The sequence below is a fragment of the Triturus cristatus genome, chromosome 10, assembly GCF_964204655.1.
Source record: "Triturus cristatus chromosome 10, aTriCri1.1, whole genome shotgun sequence".
Lineage (NCBI taxonomy): Eukaryota > Metazoa > Chordata > Amphibia > Caudata > Salamandridae > Triturus > Triturus cristatus.
In genome coordinates, this window is record NC_140593.1 from 183,780,557 (window position 1) to 183,802,068 (window position 21,512).

The 21,512-nt window shown below is 43.9% G+C and overlaps 1 protein-coding gene across 1 annotated transcript in view; it reads right to left on the reverse strand.

The window, feature by feature from the left end:
- Positions 1-21,512, reverse strand: part of THSD7A (thrombospondin type 1 domain containing 7A) — a 982,498-nt gene that overhangs the window by 142,526 nt on the left and 818,460 nt on the right. Inside the window, exons 13-14 of the mRNA XM_085630781.1 lie at positions 9,785-9,979; positions 8,033-8,296 (exon numbers count right to left, since the gene is read on the reverse strand). Coding sequence (XP_085486907.1) covers positions 8,033-8,296; positions 9,785-9,979 — 459 coding nt within the window. The remainder of the gene's footprint in view (positions 1-8,032; positions 8,297-9,784; positions 9,980-21,512) is intronic.

Here is a 21,512-nt window from a genome sequence, read left to right on the forward strand (position 1 = left end):
TATCAGCAACAACCGGCGATAATTATCGCTCAGCGCTCTTAGCGTGAGGATAATTATCGCCGGTAAACGTGGATTTTTATCGCTGAGATAGCGTGTTATTAGCAACGCTTATCTCCTCAGCGATAAAAATCCTTACGCTAACTGCCTAACGTGAGATTATCGCGGGAAACCCAGCGATAATCTCACGCAATGTGGCGTTGGCTTGCTGATAGGGACTCACAAACTTAGCCATGATATCCACCTTCCATAGGATATCATGGCTAAGTCAGTCCTGAAGCAGGCGTAAGGAAAGTAGCGATAACAGGGGTTATCGCTACTTTTCCTGCCGCTATGCTTCACAGCGTGGGGCTTGATGATAGGAGAAATGTCGCTTAGCGACATTTCCCCTGTCATGTTAGGTCAGGAACGCCCACTTTGCATCTCATTAGAGATGCAAAGCTGGGTGTTAGGAATCCCGACGCTAAAGCAAGGTTTCACGCCTTAGCGTGGCCTTGCTAATTAGGCGATAAAATTATCGCCGCTTTTCGGCCAAAAACGGCCACAAAAGCGGCGATAATTTTTTATCGCCAGCTTGTAAATATGCCCCAGCGTGTGAGGATTTACTGCTCTCTTTTTTTTAAAGAACTGATCGTGGAATAATTATGGGTGTCTGACACATATGTTTATATTATTAAGTGAAAGACATTCAGGGAGCATTTGTAATAAAAAAAATTAAACAAAATGCATGTGAAACTTAATTTGAGTAATTGTATCACTACCCTGTACAATGAGCCTGTGGAATACTGTACACATATTGTAAGCAGCAAGGCCATAACGCATTACTAATTCATGTGAAAGTGACAGGCCCATGAGGCATTCACATAGGCTTGCTTGTTCCAGGACCAGAGTTGACAGGATTAGTTGTCCTCTAATTAATTTATGGAGCTGTCTCTACGATGAACCATACCCCACATAACAAATGACGGGTCTGAGAGGTACAAATTACACATTAATGTCAACACAAAAGGGCAATGCAATAAACAGCCTCATTTTCCTATTTGAGCTTTCTCAGTGCCCAATAACTAGAAGCCCCTGGGTAGTAACATTTAAACGTGATTTGATGCCATCCTCATTCAACCTGATGTGCATAATATCATTATATTTCTGAAAACTCTGTGTGAACTTCAAGCTATAATCCTTATCTTCAGCTTTCGCCACCCAAGAAAACATCGGGCCTATTCCCCCCAAAAAATGGCAATTAGGTCTGTTGAATTTTCGCATACCTTTGAAATACATTTCTGCCTTTTTTTAGAATTCACAAAATAATTTAGGACTATCCTGGGTAGTTGAACCAGCCACTCGTTCCAAAGACTAATTATTCTGTGAATTCATATCTATGACCATGCAAAATTATTTTTGTACACAAAACTGTGTGTAGTGTACATATGCACACATATAATGAGTTTACGTATTAAACGACTATTTTACATATTTGCTCCGTCTTTGACTCCTCAATCACTTTTGGAGGTGTTCTCACTTCGGGGCATATTATCAAGGGCCTTATCTCCACTTTTTTGGCTTTAAAGGCCAAAAAAGCGGAGATAATGTTTTCGCCCTATTAACAAGAGGGTGATAACATGCATTAGCGCATCTTAGCACCCTTTTACCCGACGCCTCCCTTTGCATCTCTAATGAGATGCAAAGTAGGCATCACTGGGCAGAACAGCCTTGTAAATATCGCTGATGTGCACATCTCGATATTTACAAGGAGGCCCAGGCATTTTTGCAGAGGTTAGTTTGTCTAAATGCTGACTTACCTATACTTTATATTGGAGGTGGATTATGCTGATACGACCACAGGGTCGTATCAGCAAGGTTATCGCCGCTTTCCATGGAACATCGCTGGTTTTCCAGCGATGTTCCATGGAAAACAACGCTATCGCAGGAATAATTATCGCCATTGCGCTATGCGTTGTTAATATAGCGCTAGCATGGCGATAATTATCTGTGAAAGCCGGCGATGACAATTCTCACGCACAGAACGGCCAGCGATAATTGGGAAACATCCTTTACCACGCAACCATTACAACGCAGTATGGTTACATCGTGGTTTTAACAACGCAAGTCGTTACACCGACTTGCACTGGAGGGCGCTGTAGGATAAGGAATAGTGTGAATTACTTTCCAACACCTTCCCTACTGTACGTAGACTGGAGTTGGAATAGTAATTCACACTATTCCTATGTCCAGCGCCCTCCAACGCAAGTCGATGTAACGACTTGCGTTGTTAAAACCGCGATGTAACATACCGCGTTGTAATGGTACGCGTTGTTACATCATACATCCGCGATAATTATCACTGGCCGTTGATAGTATGCCCCCTTCATTCTTTCCATCTGCAAGAATGTACTCCTGCTCTTGACAGGAAAGATGTCCAAAGTGTCCAAGGTGAGAATAAACCTGGAAACGTTTGTAAATACTGAGAAACAAATCATTTTGTGGTTGTGCACAAAATTCCCAGGGCATTCCCACAACCCCGACGGCCTTGCTCCTGAAGAAGACTTACCTACACGTACACGTATTGATGATTAAACATTTTTACCAAAGTAAAATCCACTTTTGGTGGCCTGATTTACTGTTCATCAATCTGAACCCCCCAGGTTTACAATATTGCAAGAGCATAGAATGGCAAATTGTTCGAATTCAAAAAGGTTTGAAGAGTACTCTTGAAAACCTGAGACAGCTACACTTTCCAGCAACACTCTTGGAAAATAGCTATGAGTTTGGAATTCCCTCTACACAAACATATTTCTGCACTCACAACTTTAGTCAATGTAGAAGTCAATAATAGCATTTATGCAATTTCTTAAAAATACATTTTCCACTGAGACAATATTTTACCCCTGGGACAAACCCCTTTCCTTGCACTCTTGCACCTCAGCAAACTTTGCGAGGGTTCTGATGTCATGCTGACCCTGAGAAAAGATCTACTGTGGGGTAAATCTCCAACTATATCTAGGGACAGTCAAGGCACGTTATATTGATTTAGTTCATTAGAACCATAACAATTTTATTAAATGATACAAATACATTACATTTTACTGACATCTTTTAAAATGAGCCTAAAAGAAGGTACAATTCCTCCGATCATGCATTAAATTCTTAGGGGCGAGTGACCTTCTATTGTCTGATCCTGTAAAGACCCCTTCAGAAGAACATAAGCAAACAAATCTAAGCCACATATGCCAGCATTTTGTCTGAAACTTAATCATCTTATAAATATATGGAATAGAAACAAAAGATAGGCATAAAATTAGAGCCTGATGAACAGATCTCACTACTGCTTAAAGAAATGAAGGTTTTAATAATATACGGGGCATAATAAGCAATTTTGGACAGGCACATACAATATGCAGTAAACTTTCACGTGACCACCCACACAGTCTATATTCACTGAGTGTCCAATGTTGTACCCAAATCGGTGTGCCCACCTTAGTGGAGCACCTACCAAGCCTTAATTTTAACAAGCATTGGCATAGCCAATAGGTTTCGCCTTTGGGTTCTTATAAGTGTTTAGCAAGAGATATGTGGAAAGAAATTGTGTGTGTGCTTGAGGGAGAAATAGAGGAAGCGAGAGAGAGAAGGAATGAAACTGAGAGAGGATAACAGATAGTGCGTGTTACAAAAAGAGTGACCACAGGAGGGATGAGAAGAAATAGAGGATGAGTGCCTTGGTGATGGCTACACAGAGAAAGAGAGACGGCAGAAGACTAGATACAAAGATTTAAAAAAAGCAGCAAAGAGACAAGGGGAAATGGTGAGAGGAAGAGTGGAATGAGATAAACAGAGGAGAGAAAGAAAACGAGAAAGGGTGACAGAGGAAGTGCGAAAGGGAGATAAATGAATATATAGGAAAGGGGAAATGAGTAGAAAATACATGAAAACTAGCCCCCTGCTTGTAACAGCACATGTGTCAAAGAAAACGGCCTGCAAAGAAAGCTGGAAAAAAGGCGACTGCCCACTTGAAGAGACAAAACCCATGCGCAATAAAAAACCCTAGTGTCGCCTTCTTGCATTTGGTCCTTGCCCCCCGGCCCTCCCCCAACGTCCCCCGGGCCCCATCGATGCCCCACCACACTTGCATAATTACTGCCTGCTTTTATTCGTAGTGCACCAACAGCTCTGAGCCAGAATGCTTAATAAAAATAATGCTAAAGAACAGTTTATAGAGCAGTACGATTCCAGGGAATGGGAAACAGTGTGTGGGGGGAGCAAGCAGATGAGGTGAACAGAGGGATGTCTGGGGGTGCAATGGGGAGATTGAGGAATCCAGAGTGAGGGAAAGAAATAGTTGAGGAGAAGAGGTGCGTGGGAACAGGGGAGGTGTGAGTTAATACAGGAGCGTGAGAGCTCTGGTGAGGGCTGTGAAGAAGGGAGAGGGAGACAACGAAGAGCAGCCTGCTGACCGGACAGTGTGGGCTGTGAGGAGACTGGTGTTAGGGGGTGAGGGGGAGACAAAAGGCGAATAAGGATTATAGAAATAAAGGTGAAGATGGGGAGCCAGGAGTCCGGGGGGCACGCGGGTGATGTGGAGGAGAGAAAGAAGCAGCAGTGCACTAAGCGAGGTTCAGAGAGTCGAGTGAGGAGTTTCCATCAGGGATTGAGGGGGGTAGACGAAGAAGAGATGCGTCTGGAAAGGAGCAGATGGGCGGGAGAAGCTTTTATAGGAGGGTCTGAGGGGAGAAATCAAAGAAGAGGACGTTAGTGAGGAAGGCTTAAAAGCAGCTTTAAGAACACCTTCCAAAATAGACATTTAAAAGACTGGGGCAGTTTGTAGACAGCTAGGAAGAGGGGTGATAGTGAGATTGCAACAGAGCATCTCGTAGACACTGTTTAAAAACTAGACAGCAAGATTGCAAAAGAACAGACAGGAGACATCCGTTGTGAGGACAATAATACTTCCAGCATCACCCTGCAATGGAGGGAGTGAGGCTTCAACAGGGCTGTGGTTGCTGGACAGAGAGAGATAGGGCCAGGGACATCAGCAGCTCATCGCTGTCCGCGCGACAGGGCAGGAGTGACACAGGAAGTTAGGCGGGAGACGGGGAGATGTGCAGAGACGCGGAGGGAGGGGTGTGCGCAAGGGGGAGCGGGAAGAGCGAGGAGAGGGGAGCTAGGTGGAGAGGGAAGACAGAACGGAAAGAGCATAAGCGTGGGGGCAATGCACGATGAAATGAGATGAAATAGAGGCAGGAAGAAAGGAAACGACGGGCGAAGAGGATTGGAAACAGTTTGAAGAGATAAAGGGAAAAAGAAAGATGTGCAAAAGAGGGTGATGAGAAGGGAGAAATGCCAGGAAGGAGTAAAGATAGAGGGCAGAGGGTGGTGAAAGTGAAAGCGCCGTGTTTGGAGCAAAAGTGCACCAGGGCCAGCGCGAACACCATCTGTTTCCAATTAACAAGACAGCGAGACGTGGGCGCGATATTTGGAAACAGATGTCGCTGCTGCTCGCGCCCGAGCATCCTAGGCAAGGGGACAGAGAAGGCAGGACATGCACCCGCCTTGGGCCTATTGCATGCTGTCTTTCTTAGAAAGGCGCATGCAAAGGCCAATAGCGGGAGATTTAAAATAAAGCACACGCTTGAGCGTGTGTTTCGAGTTTAAAGCCCTTACTAAAAGCCTCGCAGTGCAGCACATGTGCGCTGGCTCAGGCGAGATCTAAAAATGTATCCCTCTTATGGGCCCAAAAATAAGCAGTCAAATAGGGCTAGATTCGCAAGGTCTGATAAGAATTAATCACTGACCTCACATGTTTCTTGTCCCCTAAAGCCTCTTTAGCCTCAATAAATGAGTTAATGTTAATCTTTTTATTTAAAAACTGTTTAACACTAAGCTTTGTCATTTCTGGGAACCCTGACAGTGAGTCAAACTCTGGAAACATATTTGAATGTGGGATTTCCAAGCGCCTGTATAAACTGTGATTTTTTTCGCCCCATCAATTATTTGCTGCTAGGTCGCCAGGATCAGATAAAAACAAGGAATATATACATTTCAAAATTTACCCTTGCACCACCATGGACTGTCTTTGGAGATCAAACTCCAAATTAATTTCGGCTTGGCCAATCGACCTAGGAATTCCCAAAAAAGATTACAAGCCTTAATTACCAATAAATCCAATCATTTTGCATCCTTTTCCCTGGTGATAGGCGAGCCATAAGCAATAGTTTGCTGAAGCTTGGCTCCCTAGACTTTAAGAAGGTGTTCCTTTGAAATCTCAATGATTTACACAGAGAATTAAAAGCATAGATTAAAGATGATGTTTTTGCACTTAAAACATTAAGCAAGACTTCATTATTAAATAAAATGCCAAAATATTTATATGTCTTCACAGCTTCAATTGGCCCACCTCTCACTCTTCATGATCAAGTCTTAAACTTCAATGGGCCAATATCTATAATGTTAGTTTTCCTAACATTCAGCTACAAGCTATGAACTGAAATGTAATCATCAAAAACAATGAATCTTAATAATCCTATCGGAGTTTCACTCAGCAAAATCGTATTGTCGGCATATTGAAGTTATTTAAGATGGACGTCAGCAAGTTTTGGAGGGAGCATTAACAGGTTGGCAGAGTTGCAGCAGATCTGACATGAAAAGATTAAAAAGCAGGGGGCAAGTACACAGACTTGTTTAAGACCAGTCAAAGTTTAGAATTTCCGGGACAGATTAAAACTATCAACTGAACCGAGGTATTTGTACACAGGAGTAATATAGCATCAGGCAACTTTTGGGGAATATCCCATCGTGAAAGCTTTTGCCCTAATAATAGTTGTGGCACTGAATCAAATGCAGCTTTTAAATCTATAAAACAGCCCGCTCTGCCAATAAAGTAAGGGTCAGTAAATAAGAAATTGTAGATTGGCCCTTACAAAAACTCGACCGGTTAATTGGGATTATTTCCTGTGATGTTAGCCAATCTTCCAAATCAATCAATAATCAGGATGCAAAAAAACTTAGCTTCTACACCACTTAAAGAAATTCACCAATACTTTGAAGGATTGTACACTGGGCCTCTTTGAAAATTAATTGTACAATACTTCCATGGCACGACTCTGGAACAATATAAAATGCTAATATCTCATTGAACTGAGAAGTCAACACCTCAGCCCACATATCAACATTGGCACAGAATCTAGTGTTTGGGAGCCCATTTGGATCCAGGAGCCCCAGTTGATCTAAATAATTGCAAAAGGTTAGTTATTTCTGTATTGCTTAGCAATCCCAAATATGGCACCGGATTGGGTCTGCTCCCTGTCTCTGCAGGTGACTTACTACATTTTACATGGTAGTGACTCAGATCTGAGGAATTTGTGTTAGCAATAATAGGGCCATACAGGTTAGTATTGCACCTCACACATAAAGCCTCCTTAATATTGACACTACAGCCCTATTACCTCCCCTTTCCAATTCATTAATGACATCCGAAAACGCTTTCGCATTATTGAACTTAGTAGCATTTAATAATCAACGCCATAGCACTACTTGATAGCGTGATTTCAACAGCCAAGCCACTTGTCTGTATGACCTTCTCAGTGACCTCAGTTTATCCTTGAGAGCATGATAAGATGGCCAATATCGATGGTTGAAAACTTCCCTTGAAGCCTATTAAGAGATTGTTCGAATTTAAATAAATTAGATGAATACCACTTAATAGTGGTGGATTTCAAGGGATTTGCTTTTGCTTTATTCCGAGCGATACATTCCTCGACTAGTGATGAAGTGACCTAATTCCACTTAGCCAACAACATCCCTCTTCCAAGGAGCCTAGGTCACTGTGATTAATCAAAAGGTCAGCAAACTTCAGTATTTCTGCTTGTTTTTTCGAGGGCCACACCAGCCTTTTCAGATTATATGAAGAATGGACAATATGTTGAAGCACTTTGGCTTTAGGATTACAGCCTATTGGCAGATGCAAAGTTAATATCTGAGGATTGTGATCAGTGAACAGTGATACTAATGACATTGGGCTAGTTGTCACAGAAGGAATACATACCATGGCTATTGCAGCGCGACGTTTCCACCAGTCGATTGTTTTGGTCATAGCATGCCATAGCTTGGTATCGATAGCCTTGCCCACATTCCTTGATGTCACCTTGCACTTTCATTCCCAATAATACTTCCATTTTGCCTTCGGGCAAAATACAGTCGGACCAGTTACCAACTGGCTGTGCACTGTACTTGTCACAGGGACAAGGCTGTGTTTCAGTCAAGAGAGAGGAAGGAGGATTTTTGCATTTTTCTTTTTTCTTGCTTTTACCTAGATGAAAAAAAGTCACAAAAATACCATCAAATGTTGAAAAAAATGTAAATGCGTACATCCAATAGTACAATACAAAAACAGAATATGTATTTCAAGTAAGAGTGATTGAATAATGATTTAGTTCTGTGAAGCTACATTCATCCTTGTGTCATAAAATGTTCAAAACGATTTAATAATTCTACCAGTTTCATTATATACATGGATGGTTGTATAGTTCGATATTCTATATATTTAAGTTAGAAAGTCAGATATATTTAAAGTTATGTCATGTTATGTTACTAGTATTTGAAAAGCAAACATACACAGGAATGGTTCTTGGAGTGCCAGCATTCTTTCTCTAATGAAAGCTGCTTGGCTACAAATGACAGGAGCCACACCCTACGCATGTATATAGAGTGCCACCCCTCATTTCACAACTGTGGAATATTTATATGCATATATATTTTCTGAGGCCAATTTTCAATCTTTTCAACCTTTAAATGCTATATTCATTCTCTAATCCTCTTGTTAATCAAAATCATGATATTTCTTGTAGGAAGAGTATAACATTTTTTCGCGTATCCTCCCAGACCAAATCAAGTCTCACCACAAATTGTACACAAAAGATTAAACTTACCTATTCACTGAAAACAAACTGTAAGCGTCCCATGTTATCCTGCCCTACATTAACCCAAGAGTAACCCAACGTAAATAACAAAACTCACTTGAAACAATGGAGGGTGCTTAGACAACCAACAAAATGCATTTTCAAAAGATAAACTACGAAGTGTAATGTAGATAATTCTGATACTCTATTCGCTACACGCCCTTATCTACGCTAAACCATAATTGACGTAACCCTGTCATTGGGGGTGCCCCAATGCTTACAAAGCTATGCTAATTTCTTTGTGATGTGTAGCAACATTTACCTAAAACTTTGTAGCTAGGATGTGGGAGGATAGTGCAATTTAATAATCTGTAGGAAACAGATGCAACTCAAAATTCTCATAAAACCAAAGGAAATGCATTGTTGGTTTGGAACTCTTGAAATCTAGACAACTTTCCTTCTTCATTTCCTAAGTGTGCCTGATAAGGCATCCTAATATGTGAGAATGCCCGGTTACTTACTAGAAATCTTCATTACCCTGAGTCAGGTCTTCCCGTTCCATTCCTGAGCCTGTCCCTCCCTCCCAGGTTTCTGTTTCTGTTTATGGTGATTGTGTTGCTTTTCTTTCTTATGAGTTTCTTTCGTATTCTCAGGCTGTCCTGGTGATGTGCGTCCCCCTTTATGCAAGCTGGGTAGGCAGCGCCATATTGGAAGAAGTATTTTGACCTCAGCTAGGTGATAGGTTCTGTGGTGCAGGTGAACTGCTCATGTGTAAGGAATGGGACGGGAAAACGGACGAGGAGGTAATGATTGCATGTGTAATCTTTGGTCAGTAACTTGGTCGGTGGCTGTTCGTTAGATGCAGCATCGTGTTTACTCATATATTTTGCTGAACCTACCAGCTAAATTACGCCGTCGTGTCCTGAATGCTCCGCAATCCCCGTTGCAGGATGAAAACTTTGACCACGTTGTAAACTGGCAGTCATCTTGGCAGGGTATCTGGCAGGCTTGAGTGAGAGCTGGAAATGGTCCTGCATACTTCAGGCACTCGCCGATGTCCGCTTGTCCTCCATCTTGCTTACGGCAAGTAATTGCTGGAAACAAAAAATAAACACGTGTTTTCAGGCGAGCTTCTGAGTAATTAGTTTACGGGTCACAAATTAGAAAGGAAACCCAACATCTAATAGGCGTAAGCATAAATCCACCTTTGTTCTAATGTACCACAGCCTATTTGGAAAATAATTATTTTCATTTTTCCGATTTCCACAACCTCAAATAAATAATCTATTGATGCACAATTCGAATCTACAGGATGCCCACCAACTATCTTCAAATGAACACCGCTAGGATGGAGATACTGCATTTTGGGAAAGCTCATTCCTTTTGGTGTGGTGACTGGTGGCCCAGGGAACTTGGGCCTACTCCTATCACAAAAAAAGCAGAAAAAATGTAGGCGTTTTAATTAACAAAAATCTGCCCATAAAAGAACATGTGAATTCAATCTTTGCAATAGGCTTTGGCCTGAAGCATATGCTCAGAAAAGCCTTTCAGTGGCTACCCTTGCAGACGAGGAAATTCCTTACCCAGGTATTTATAGTTAGTCACCTGGACTATGGAACTCTCCAATGATTGAAATGAACAAGGGTCTTTTTTTCAACCCCCAGGTGATACAGAACACAACAGAGTGGTTGGTCTGCAACCTACCCTCTTGTTCTCCTTCTATACCCATATTGAGATCTCTGCACCGGCTACCTATAAAAAGCATTTCCTTTTTAGGTCAAGTCTAGAGTCAGCGGGCATGCGCTGCTCTGCGAGGCATGCTGTATTCAGTATGAGGAGTTTGGCCACGCCCACCACTTTTAATTGGTTTCTTCCTGTGTCTCTCCAACTGCTTTTTTGTGTGGTGAATAGTGCTATTTGTCCCTCTTTTGGGTGTGTTTGTCACGCCTATGGCGACTGGCATAGGCGTGACATGGGTCATTTTGTTTCAGTCTTTTGATACTTCCGGGCATCTTTTTTTAACATGTGTTTTTGGGATGGAACACTAGCGCTCATGTTTGGAGTTGCTGCACACCTGTTTGGGCCCAGAGTTCCAAAGAGACCGGCAACACCCCTCTCACCTGTGACATACTACGTGCTCCACCAACACACCATCCTTCCCGGGCGGGTCACCCCATTGGCACTCTGTTTTGAGCCCCAAAACAGCGATCTTTCCTGTTGCTCCGCTCTGAACTCTCGGAACCATGGTGGTAACGGATGAGCGGAGAACCTGCAGGATAACACCCACCGGCAGAACTGCGGGCTGCCAAGCACAAGCTCCTCAGCAGCTACGGACCTCAGAAACATGCATGCCCATCCTCTCAATTTGGACACAGTTCTCCAACTCCACACTGTTGCGGCAGGGCAGTGGCAGAACAGAAGTGTCTGACAGCATGAGTGAACCCGCTCCACAGCACAGCTACTGCCATTGACCTGACAATAGCATACACAATGCATTCTGTGGTTTTCAAATGCTTCAAACAACCGACCACAAGAAAGCTCAGGCTCTCCTGCATGTCTCCTCCCCTCTCCCTGTGCTCAGCCAACCCCGATACCAGCCTAAGAAATGCGTGCTCCGAGGCCTCCGCATCACCCCCCCTTATCTCTCCTCCCCATACATGTTGCATTTCCACTTGCCAGCAGGAATGCAGCGCTTGCCAATCGCTGGGGGCCCAAAGGGGATGCAGTTTCAAAGTCACACTCCCAAACTATAACAGGACCCACCTGGCTTGGCATGGCATGGTGAAAGCATGCCAAACTTGAAATGAGCTCCCCAGGTTTAAGGTAGGCAGTTTGAGATGGTATGTGACATCCCCCACCAAAAGCAATCGGAATAATCAAACCTGAAATCAAGATAGACCAAACACTTCAAACTCCTGAGGCACTCAACTACCCAACACCAGCCCCACTGGCTCTGCACAACGCAAAAGCCACTCAACATTCTAAATATGGCATCTCCTCCTTTTTTGCAATGACTTGGCATGCGGGCAGCATGCCACAAATTCAACACAGCTCCACAGCTCTCAAGCAGTCAGTCACATCCAAAAAATACAGGAAAAACGCCCATCTCCACCAGTACTATAAATATCAATCGGACTCCGTTACGAGATCATCTGCAGGTGTCTGCCATTTCTCCCCAGCCCCAGCTGGCATGGAGAGAGCACACCGAACCCCAACCACTGCTCCCCCGCCCAATTGTCAGATGTTACGCCACATCACCTTCCCAAAGCATCATGCCCCCTTCAACGAAACTCAGATTCTTTCAGTACATACAAAAACACATCAAACAACCAACTACATCGCCGGCCCAACTATCCCTGCACAATCCATACCGTCCTGTCAATCCAAAAATCAGCATAGCTCCACATTCCAGGCACCTTCCAACGTGAAGAGTATTCTGCACATTCAAATAGGCTCCCGAGGTCCAAAGTAGGGGCATGTCTCTGACCCTTTCTGGACTGGCTGGAAGGGGCGCTTACTTCAGCTCTGTTTTTTTTCTTTTTGTTCATAGTAAATTTGCATGATCTTTTTCAGTGTCTTTCCTCCTTTGTATGTATGTGCTGCATGGCTAAACACTTAAAAGGTCCCAAAGGCGAGAACTATTGGCTATGCCAATGCTTGTTAAGCTATTATGTCTGCTCCGTAAGTCTCTTCATGGAAATGGACCTCGCTACCTACAAAATAAGTTGCAACCTTATATTCCTACTCCCTTAGATCTAGTGAGCAACTGCTACTACGCCCATGGCGTATTCATAAGCTCAGGAACAGGGGCCGCTCTTTTTCTTTTTTGGCCCCTCACCATTACCACCAGTTGCCACTATATCTTCGTTCCTGTCTCAATTAAAAAGACTCCTAAAAACAACCAAACATGATCTGTGCGGCTTGCCGGAGCGCCGAGAGACCCGTTGGGGGGTGATTCACGCGCTTTACAAATATCAAATATCTATAATAGATGATAATACATAGGAGTCTATAAGAGCAGCAATTCAGGGCCATGACTATGAATGTTACCATCAGGAAACAAAGAAATTTTTGCAGCACATGCTCCACTCATTACTTGTGTCTAACCAGTGCATGCAGAAGGCAAACATTTAAAAGGTACACACATCAATTGTAGCCCACGAGCATCCTCCTGCCGGTGTAGGAGACAGACATGTGTAACTAGTCAACGAGTTCATGGTGTTGATATGTTCACTTTTTGGGGTTTTCCCCATTTTTTTATGTGGTATTATGACGCAGGTGTTTAAGGCATGCGGCTTCCCCAAACTGAATATAATAAGTTACTGTTTCAAAGGCTGGCAGCTGTTTTGTGCACTGCCCGTGGCTGAATGGATACAACACAAACTTTCAGCATCACAGATGTCCTTGTCACAAGTCTGAGATGGTACCAGTGTGCATCTTTGCTTCGAAACAAGGCCATTTTGTCCTTTTTCTTCTGATAGATCACCACTCTATCTTCTGATAGACACCACTATATCTTTCAACAACAAAACTGTACACCATTTGTCAGTTAAACACTGCGGGCCAGATTCACTAAAACCAGCACAAAATGTGCACTAGTAGCAACACAACTGCAGATTTTGTACTTTTTTGTTAGTCACAAACATGGTCAGAAATACAACTAGAAAGTTGTGCCATTTTCTGATTTCTGAGCATACTACTGATATTGTCATTTGCCATTTGTCTGAGGGAATTAATACATATCAGCAAGGTTTGTGCATCGAAAAGGGGCAATTGCACATTTTATTTCCTGGCCCAGAGACGGATTTAGCTATCTCAACAGACTCAAGCAATTAAACACTGGAAATGCCAATATGTCTGGCTGGGGAGGTATTGGCTTTGCTAGTGCCAATGTAATTTACCAGTCCAAGATGTGACATAAGTATAACTAAAACCATTCCAAGAAGGTAACACATTTGTGTGAACTGATGTGATGCACTGGTGACAATTATAGAATGTTCTTTTTATAATGCTATATACTATGAAAAGACATTCACCTATGCATCAGCATGTATACGCATGTAAATACATGCTTTGGCAGCCATTTTGTATTGATGTTTTGCATGTCTTCGTTGTTGTTAAGGAACAGCAAAGACAATTTCAAGATGGGCGCCACTAGCAGTGGTCTCTTTGGATAAAGTAGTGAGGGCCGGCTATCGGTGTATGAGGACCTCCAGGGTCTTCTCAAAAGTAAATTAAAAATTTATGTTGAGAGTGTGTCAGAGTTGTTGGTTGACTAGGGTGTGAGTCCTGGTCAAGCACCAACCACAATCCTAGTAAGGTAAGGCACACGCAAACCCCAAATGCACCTATGTCCAACCCTCTGGTAGCTTGGCACAGAGCAGTCAGGCTTAACTTAGTGTAAAGTGTTTGTGTAACACTTCTAACAGTAAAACAGTGAATACACTGCACAAAAGACCCCACACCAGGTTAAACAAAGAGAGCAAATGTAACTAAATAATACAAGATTAAAACGACAAAAGTGCAACCAGTGGTACAAGAATTAGGAGTTTTAAAGAATAAACTGTAAAATAATGCCTAAAAGCATAAAGTGCCAACCGGATATTTGGTTGCGCTGGACTGGGTCGAAGTCAAAGTTCAGGCCAACCGCGATGGAACCCGGGTCCGATACAGTCCCAGATTAGCCCTGGCTGAAGTTTTACCTTCTCAAGTTTTTTGCAAAGGGCCCTGATTGCATTGTAGAGGGTCGCTGAGAGAAAGGAGGCCGTCACTGGCAGTAGTCGGTGTGGTGTGAAGAGCAGGCTGGTGTTGCGGACGTTTAGGTGGAAGCTTCGTGGTGGCAGTCCTCTGCAGCGTTGATGCGTGCTGTGTGAGGAGACGGGCTGGCAGCAGCACACGCCCGTTTCTGGTCACAAACAGCCCAAAGGCTTGATTTAAGAGCCTGCTGAGCCACAGGACCTGAGGGGCACCACTTGAGGGTCAGGACTCACTGAATATGGGTCCAGGAGCTGTTGGGGAGCTTGTTATGTCCCTGAGGCAAAGATCAAGTGCCAGAGCACTAACCCTTTGAGTCACTCTGGAGCCCTGGGTTTAAGGTGGTTTGCAGGTCCAGGTCTTCTTCCCTAGGCAAGAGGGTAGCAGCCAGCAGGTCTGCACAACATGGAAGCTGCTCCTTCAGAGTAGCGGTCCAGCAGAGCAGCAGTCCTTGTAGCAGCACAGCAGTCCTACTTCCTGGCCGAGTACGCACTTGTCCAATAGTGTACTGAAGAATTGGTGTCTGGGGTCCTTCTTTTAAACACAGTTGTGCCTTTGAAGTGGGTAAAAGCTTCAGAAGGCATGCCTTTGAAGTGCACAGATACCCTGTCTTCCCTGCCCTGGCTCCAGACTAACTACAGGGTGTATGCAGACCTTTGTGTAGAAACAGAACACAGTCTCTTCAAGTGTGAGTGGGGCTGTGCCCAGCTCCTCCCATCTATCATGCCAGTGATGACCCATCCAGTCACACCTACAATCCCAGTGTGAGTGGATGTCTAGGAGGAATACACAAAGTCTAACTGTCAATTATACCCAGGCATGTGACCAGAGACAGGTTGCAGGCAATAAATAGCTAAGGCAAGAAAAGGCAGATTTTCTAAAAGTAGAAATTCCGTACGGGCCCAGTAAATGCACAAAAGCACTTTAGCCCTGGTTAGCAGTGGTAAAGTGTGCAGAGTCCTAAGGCCAACAGAATACAAAGTCAGCAAAAACAGGCGTCTGAAGGTAATGAATTAGGGGGAAACCACTCCAAAGATGTCAGGTTTAAGAGAGTGAATACATTTTTTTTAAACACACATGGTTCTATTAGGGGGAAACCACTCCAAAGATGTCAGGTTTAAGAGAGTGAATACATTTATTTTTTTAAACACACATGGTTCTACCAGCCCAGGCACATAAAGTGGAATATATTTATGGTGGGTGTGCAAATCTATGCAAGCAAAAATGCCATTAGTCACATAGATGGGAGCCAGTGGCTGAAGTGGGCTGTCCCTTTGCCCCATGATGTAGCTGAGGTGGGCAGAGGCAAAGTGTGGCAAAGTAACCATTGCATCAATTTACCAAGGTGAAACCTTTTGGCTTGCAATTGATTGCTATTTTATAGTCTCTCCATCGAAAAAACATTTTCCTTATTGAGAAACTTCTTCATCTGAGTTTTCGTGTAGTTTGAAGTCTCCTTCCCACTGAAGAATAGGACTTACTCCAGCCCAGTGCTGGAGTATACCTTCAAGATTTTTCACAGCGGGAATGGGACAGTGAGATGCAAACTAACATGTTTGTTACTGATCAATCACCCTTAAAGGAAACCATGCATTGCAACACCCACTTCCCCCCTCTTGCATGAGGTCTGCGATACGTGAGGTACACAGTTGTGGCATGGAATACTACACTAGTGAATGAGTTTCTTCCTGTCATTTGTGGATACTTGTCAGGTATAAATACAGTCATTTTTGGCCGTGCACTTTTATTTATGAGTGAAAGTTTCTTTCTGACTGCGGCCTTATATGTAACTGTGTTACTTATGATCAGCATTACACCAATCAGCTTTTCATCACAGGTGTGCTCTCAACTGTTCAACGCCATCCTGCTGCTAGGCACAGAACACAGAGGCATCGCTTGATTTCGTTTTTTATTTTCCAAATAATAAATGGTTATACAAAAGGATTGTGCCTGGAAACATGTAAAAGGAGCATTACAATGAGATCCTCCTTGTACCAGACACTGCTTTCATGTGTCTTTGAACAATTAGCATTCCTCGGAAGATGCATGTGAGATGGACAAGGGTTTCTGGGATTGAACCACACAAACTGCAGCCTATATTATAAGAATGCTGCCATGCTTGTTTATCCGCTTGGGTAGGATGATAACCCAGCCAACACTGTAGCACCTTTAGTTTTAGATGTAGCAGGTATGTGCAAGCCAGGTATTTTGCCTATTTCAATTGGGGATAGCTGTTAATTACCGTACAGTCGTGGGATGTTTTCACAACCTCTTCTTTGTCCTTTAGTATGGATAGCTTAAACATTGCGATTGTTAGGAATTGGGGGCAGATTTACAAGGAACTAACGCTGTGCAGTGCCGCAAGTCATTTTGCTGCACCGCCCGGCGTTAATTTCAAAGCACAGGGATGTGAAATATTTACAACATGTCGCATCTCAGTGCTTGCCCCTGTGCTGGTGCACATACTGCTGCCATGCGCCGGCGCAGGCCCCCTTGCACCATGGTGCAAGGGGGCCTGCGTCGTGGGGAGATTGTTTTTGTCCAGGAAGGGGCACCTTCCTGCACAAAATCAATCAATTGAGGTGATTTCCTCTTCCAATACGTGCTGTAGAATGCAGCACGCATTGAAAGAGGAAAAAATCCAAGAAGAAATGAAAATATTTCTCCTCGTTGCACCCCGCTACGCCACTCCAAGGGTGGCGTAGCATTCTGACACCTTTCCAGATTAACGATTGCTTGTAAATCTGGAAATGCATCAGTGGACATGGGTGTTGCATGGGAACACACACAGCAACACCCATGTCATGCTCCTAAAACGCAAAGTATTGCGTGAAAAGGGGCAATATTTACAAGCACAGGTAAAGTCATGCAGGGTGGCTGTACGTGTGTTTGTAAATATCTCCCAGCAGGTTGCGCACCAGTGCGTCATGGATTTCTACTTGGCAGAAGTATACATCCTGTCCAAATAGGGACCACAATCCTAGTCAGGGTAAGACACAACGCATCCTGAATTATTCTGTGCTCTGGTTGCTTGACACAGATCAGATTTTAAAAAGTAGTGTTGTAAATTACGTGGGATTTTTTATTGTATTTTTATGTACTTGCTTTGGTGTATGTAGAGCGAACAAAGTTGGTACTTGACTTGGCACAGATCAGTCAGGCTTAATTTCAGAGGCACTGTGTAAAGTATTTGTGCAACACTTCAAACAGTAAAACAGTGAAAACACCAAATTATAAAATATATTATGATTTTATAAATAAAACAAATAAAAATCCATCCATGAGAATGCAAGATATGAATTTCTAAAGATTAAATGCAAGTGTAGTCCTTAGAAGCAAATAGCACTCAAAAAGCTAAATGATCCCACTGGACAGGGACAAAGTCAAGAGTTCAGGCTGTCCATGATGGAGCGCAGGCCGGATACAGGACCCATGAAAGGCCCACCAAGCAAAAGTTCCTTAATAATTATCACAGCACGAGATGCGTCGGTGATCCCAATGCAGTTAAGGTGTTGTGCTGAATTCCTCCATGCAGCTGCGGCTATGCATCAGGTCCATGAATGAAGCTTTGGTTCTGAAGTGTTGCAGTTACAAATGTGGTGCGCTGGGTTTCTTCACACTGTAGAGGCAAGACGTTGATCTTCTCCAAGCTGTGGCAGCAATGCGTCAGTTCCGAAGTGGTGGTTCCGAGTGCTATGCAGCAGTTCCGAGTGTGATGCGCAGACCTGTTTCACGCAACAGCTGTGATGTGTCAATTCTGCTATTGGAGAAAATCCCTAGGTCTACTTCCAAGGGTCCAGGACTGTGGTGGCCCCACTCGGAAGGACAAACTCACAAGCAGATGAGCCCAAGAATTGGAACAGGAGGGGTCTTAGTATTTTGTGTCCCTGAGACTTAGGAAACAGGAGGCAACCCAGCAAGCCCTTGGAGTCACTCTGGGTTCAAATGATGCAGGTCCAGTCTTTCTCACTCAGCAAGGCAAGAGCACAACAAGGCAGAGTCCAGAAAAGCAGCAGTCCAGCAGAGTAGCAGTCATTTTAGCAGCACAGTACTTCTTCTCCCTGGCAGAGTAGTCACAGGTCCAGAAGTGTAATAACTTGGTGGTGTCAGGGGTCCAGTATTTATACCGAGTTATGACTTTGAAGTGGGGGAGAAAAGCTTTGAAGTGTACAAGCTCCCTACCTCTCCTGCCCTGGCTCCAGACTCACTACAGGGGGGTGCAGCTCCTTGTATGGAGACAGACACAGCCCATTAAGATGCAAGTGTCAGCTTCTCCTTCCCACCCAGGCCAGGAAGACTCATCAGGCGGTTGATGGGCCTTCAGGAAGTGAATGGCCGATCAGGCACACTTAAGCTCCCTTTGAGTGTGGCTGTCCAGAGGGAACGCACAAAGCCCAGCTGTCACCCACCCCAGATGTGTACTGGAGACAGGCAGAAGACACAGAATGGTCAAAGTAAGGAAAATGCCCAACCTCACCCTAAGTTGTGATTTTAAATTGGGGCCCAGGGACACCAAACTCAAAATATATATCCTGTCCAAATTGGAAATTACACTTAGAATGTGTAATAGGATAATCCCAATGTTAACCTATGTGAAAGATAAACCTTGCAGTAGTGAAAAACGAAATTGGGAGTTTTTCCTCTACCAAGACATGTAAAGTTTAAAAGTACACACAATGCCTTTTAAGTACACTGCAACTGCCCCCCTGTAGCGGGCATTTGCGCGCTTTACAAGATTTACAAGCTTACAAATCATTGTGGGTTATATAGGGTCTACCTTAGGGGTGACTTATATGTATAAAAAAGGCAAGGTTTAGGCCTGGGAAGAGCATTTACTTTACAGGTTGATATGGCAGTGTGAAACTGCACACAGAAGCTCTCTAGTGGCACGTCTGAGGCATTGCTAAGGAGCTACATGTGTGGGTTGCACAATCAGTGCTACAAGCCCACTAGTAGCATTTCATTTACAAGGTCTGGGCACATGTAGTGCACTTTACTAGATACTTATAAGTAAATGAAATAACCCAATTGGGCATGAAACAATACTACCATGAGTTAGGGAGAGAGCCTGCATTTTAGCAGTGGTAAAGTGCTGAGAGTTCTTAAGCCAGCAAAAATTACATCAGAAAAATGGAGGAGGTTGGCAAAAGGTTGGGGGGAATACCACCCTAATGTTGTCAGGTCTAACAGTGATATTCACTGATTTTATAAAAATGTTGTATGTAACTGGCAGCTCCCATAGATTTCTAAATTACAGGTTTGCTAGAGATTGATCTAGGCACTCTATACGTTTGATGCTGTTAACACTGCCCGTATTGGAGATTGTTGACCACAGGATGTTATTTAGTGAATTAACATCTGAATGCTTTAGCTTAAAACAGCACTTGACAGTTGAGCCCTGCCTGCTGATTGTTTGCCTGAAACGACCAAACTCTAAGGGTATCTGGCTAAGGGAGAAGCTATGTGCTATTTGAAAAACTTGACGGTATATCTTTAATTGGAGTTCACCCATTAAGGCTGCGTCACAACTAGGCCTGGGCGAAGCACTACGCTACGCTCGCGTAGTTTGCAAAGTTCGCGCTACTTCGCGCTACGCGAACTGCACGTAGCACAGTGCGAACACGCGTAGCGTAGTGTTGCGTAGTGCTGCGGTCATTTTTTGCTTGCTCGCGGTCCTCAACGTCAAGTTGGCGACCGCGAGCAAGCAAAATGACATCCTGGCGAGACTTTTTCCTTGTTCGCGATCGCGAGCATGGAAAATAAACCTCCCGGCGAGATTCCCAACGCGAGAAGGTCAGGTTTCTCATTGCGAGGGGTCGCGTATGCTCGCGACCGCTCGCGATGAGAAACTACCAGTTCGCGTTGAGAAAGCTGCAGCTCGAGTAAAAATCTACTCGAGCAGCAGAAAACTACAGCTCGCACTGTGCAAGATGCCATTTTCAATGATTGCACAGTGCCGGTTGCTTGTCTGCACTGTGCAATCATTGAAAACAACATCTTGCACAGTGCGAACATGTTACTTCGCAGTTCGCGAAGTGCTACGCGTAGCTCGCGTAGTGCGAACTTCACTTTGCGTAGCTTCGCGAAGTGCTACTTCGCGAACTACGCCCACCCTTAGTCCTGAAGAGCCTCGCTGCCACAAGTTAAAGTTGGCAACACCTGTACCCCCATTACCCTCAATAATGGGCCTATATGCTTCTAAGCAAATAAGGCTTGATGTTCCAGGCCTTGAGCTTCCTCCAAAGCTGTGTCCAGTTTACACAGTCGAAAGCCAATTTATAGTCCACGAAGCAGAGGTATGTCGTACAATGCCGCTTCTCCATTTGTTCGAGCAGGATTGACATGGTCAAAATATGATTATGCCAGAGGATCTTCTAAAGCCAGTTTGGGTTGTTGGAAGTATCCTCTTTGATTTTCTCAAAACAGTAAAGTCCTGTAACAGAAGAGTGGCAAAATATTTTGCTTCATTGTCTATTTGGGTGATAATAGAGTAGTTCTCTGGTAGGGTCTTATCTCCCTATTTATGAATTGGAGAGATGACTGCGCCCCGCCACATGTTGGATAAATTCCCAGTGGAAACTGCATTAGAGAGGGGCCAGCTTTCCCGCCCATTACTGCAGGTTAGTTTTGTAGATGGTCTGAGATATTCCATTGGGCCCGGGCGTGTCATTTCTCCTTCCTTTTTCAATTACCCTAGCAATTTCTTGTTCAAGGGGACATACTTCATCTGTGTTAGAGGCAGTGTAAAAGGCTGTGCCTGGAGAAGATTTACCTTGGAGTAATAGTAACTGTATGAAGAGGAGGGGAGAGCAATCTTCAGCTGGAATTGTGGCTTGAAGAGATGCCATGACCTGGGAAGGTGAGCCATTCGAT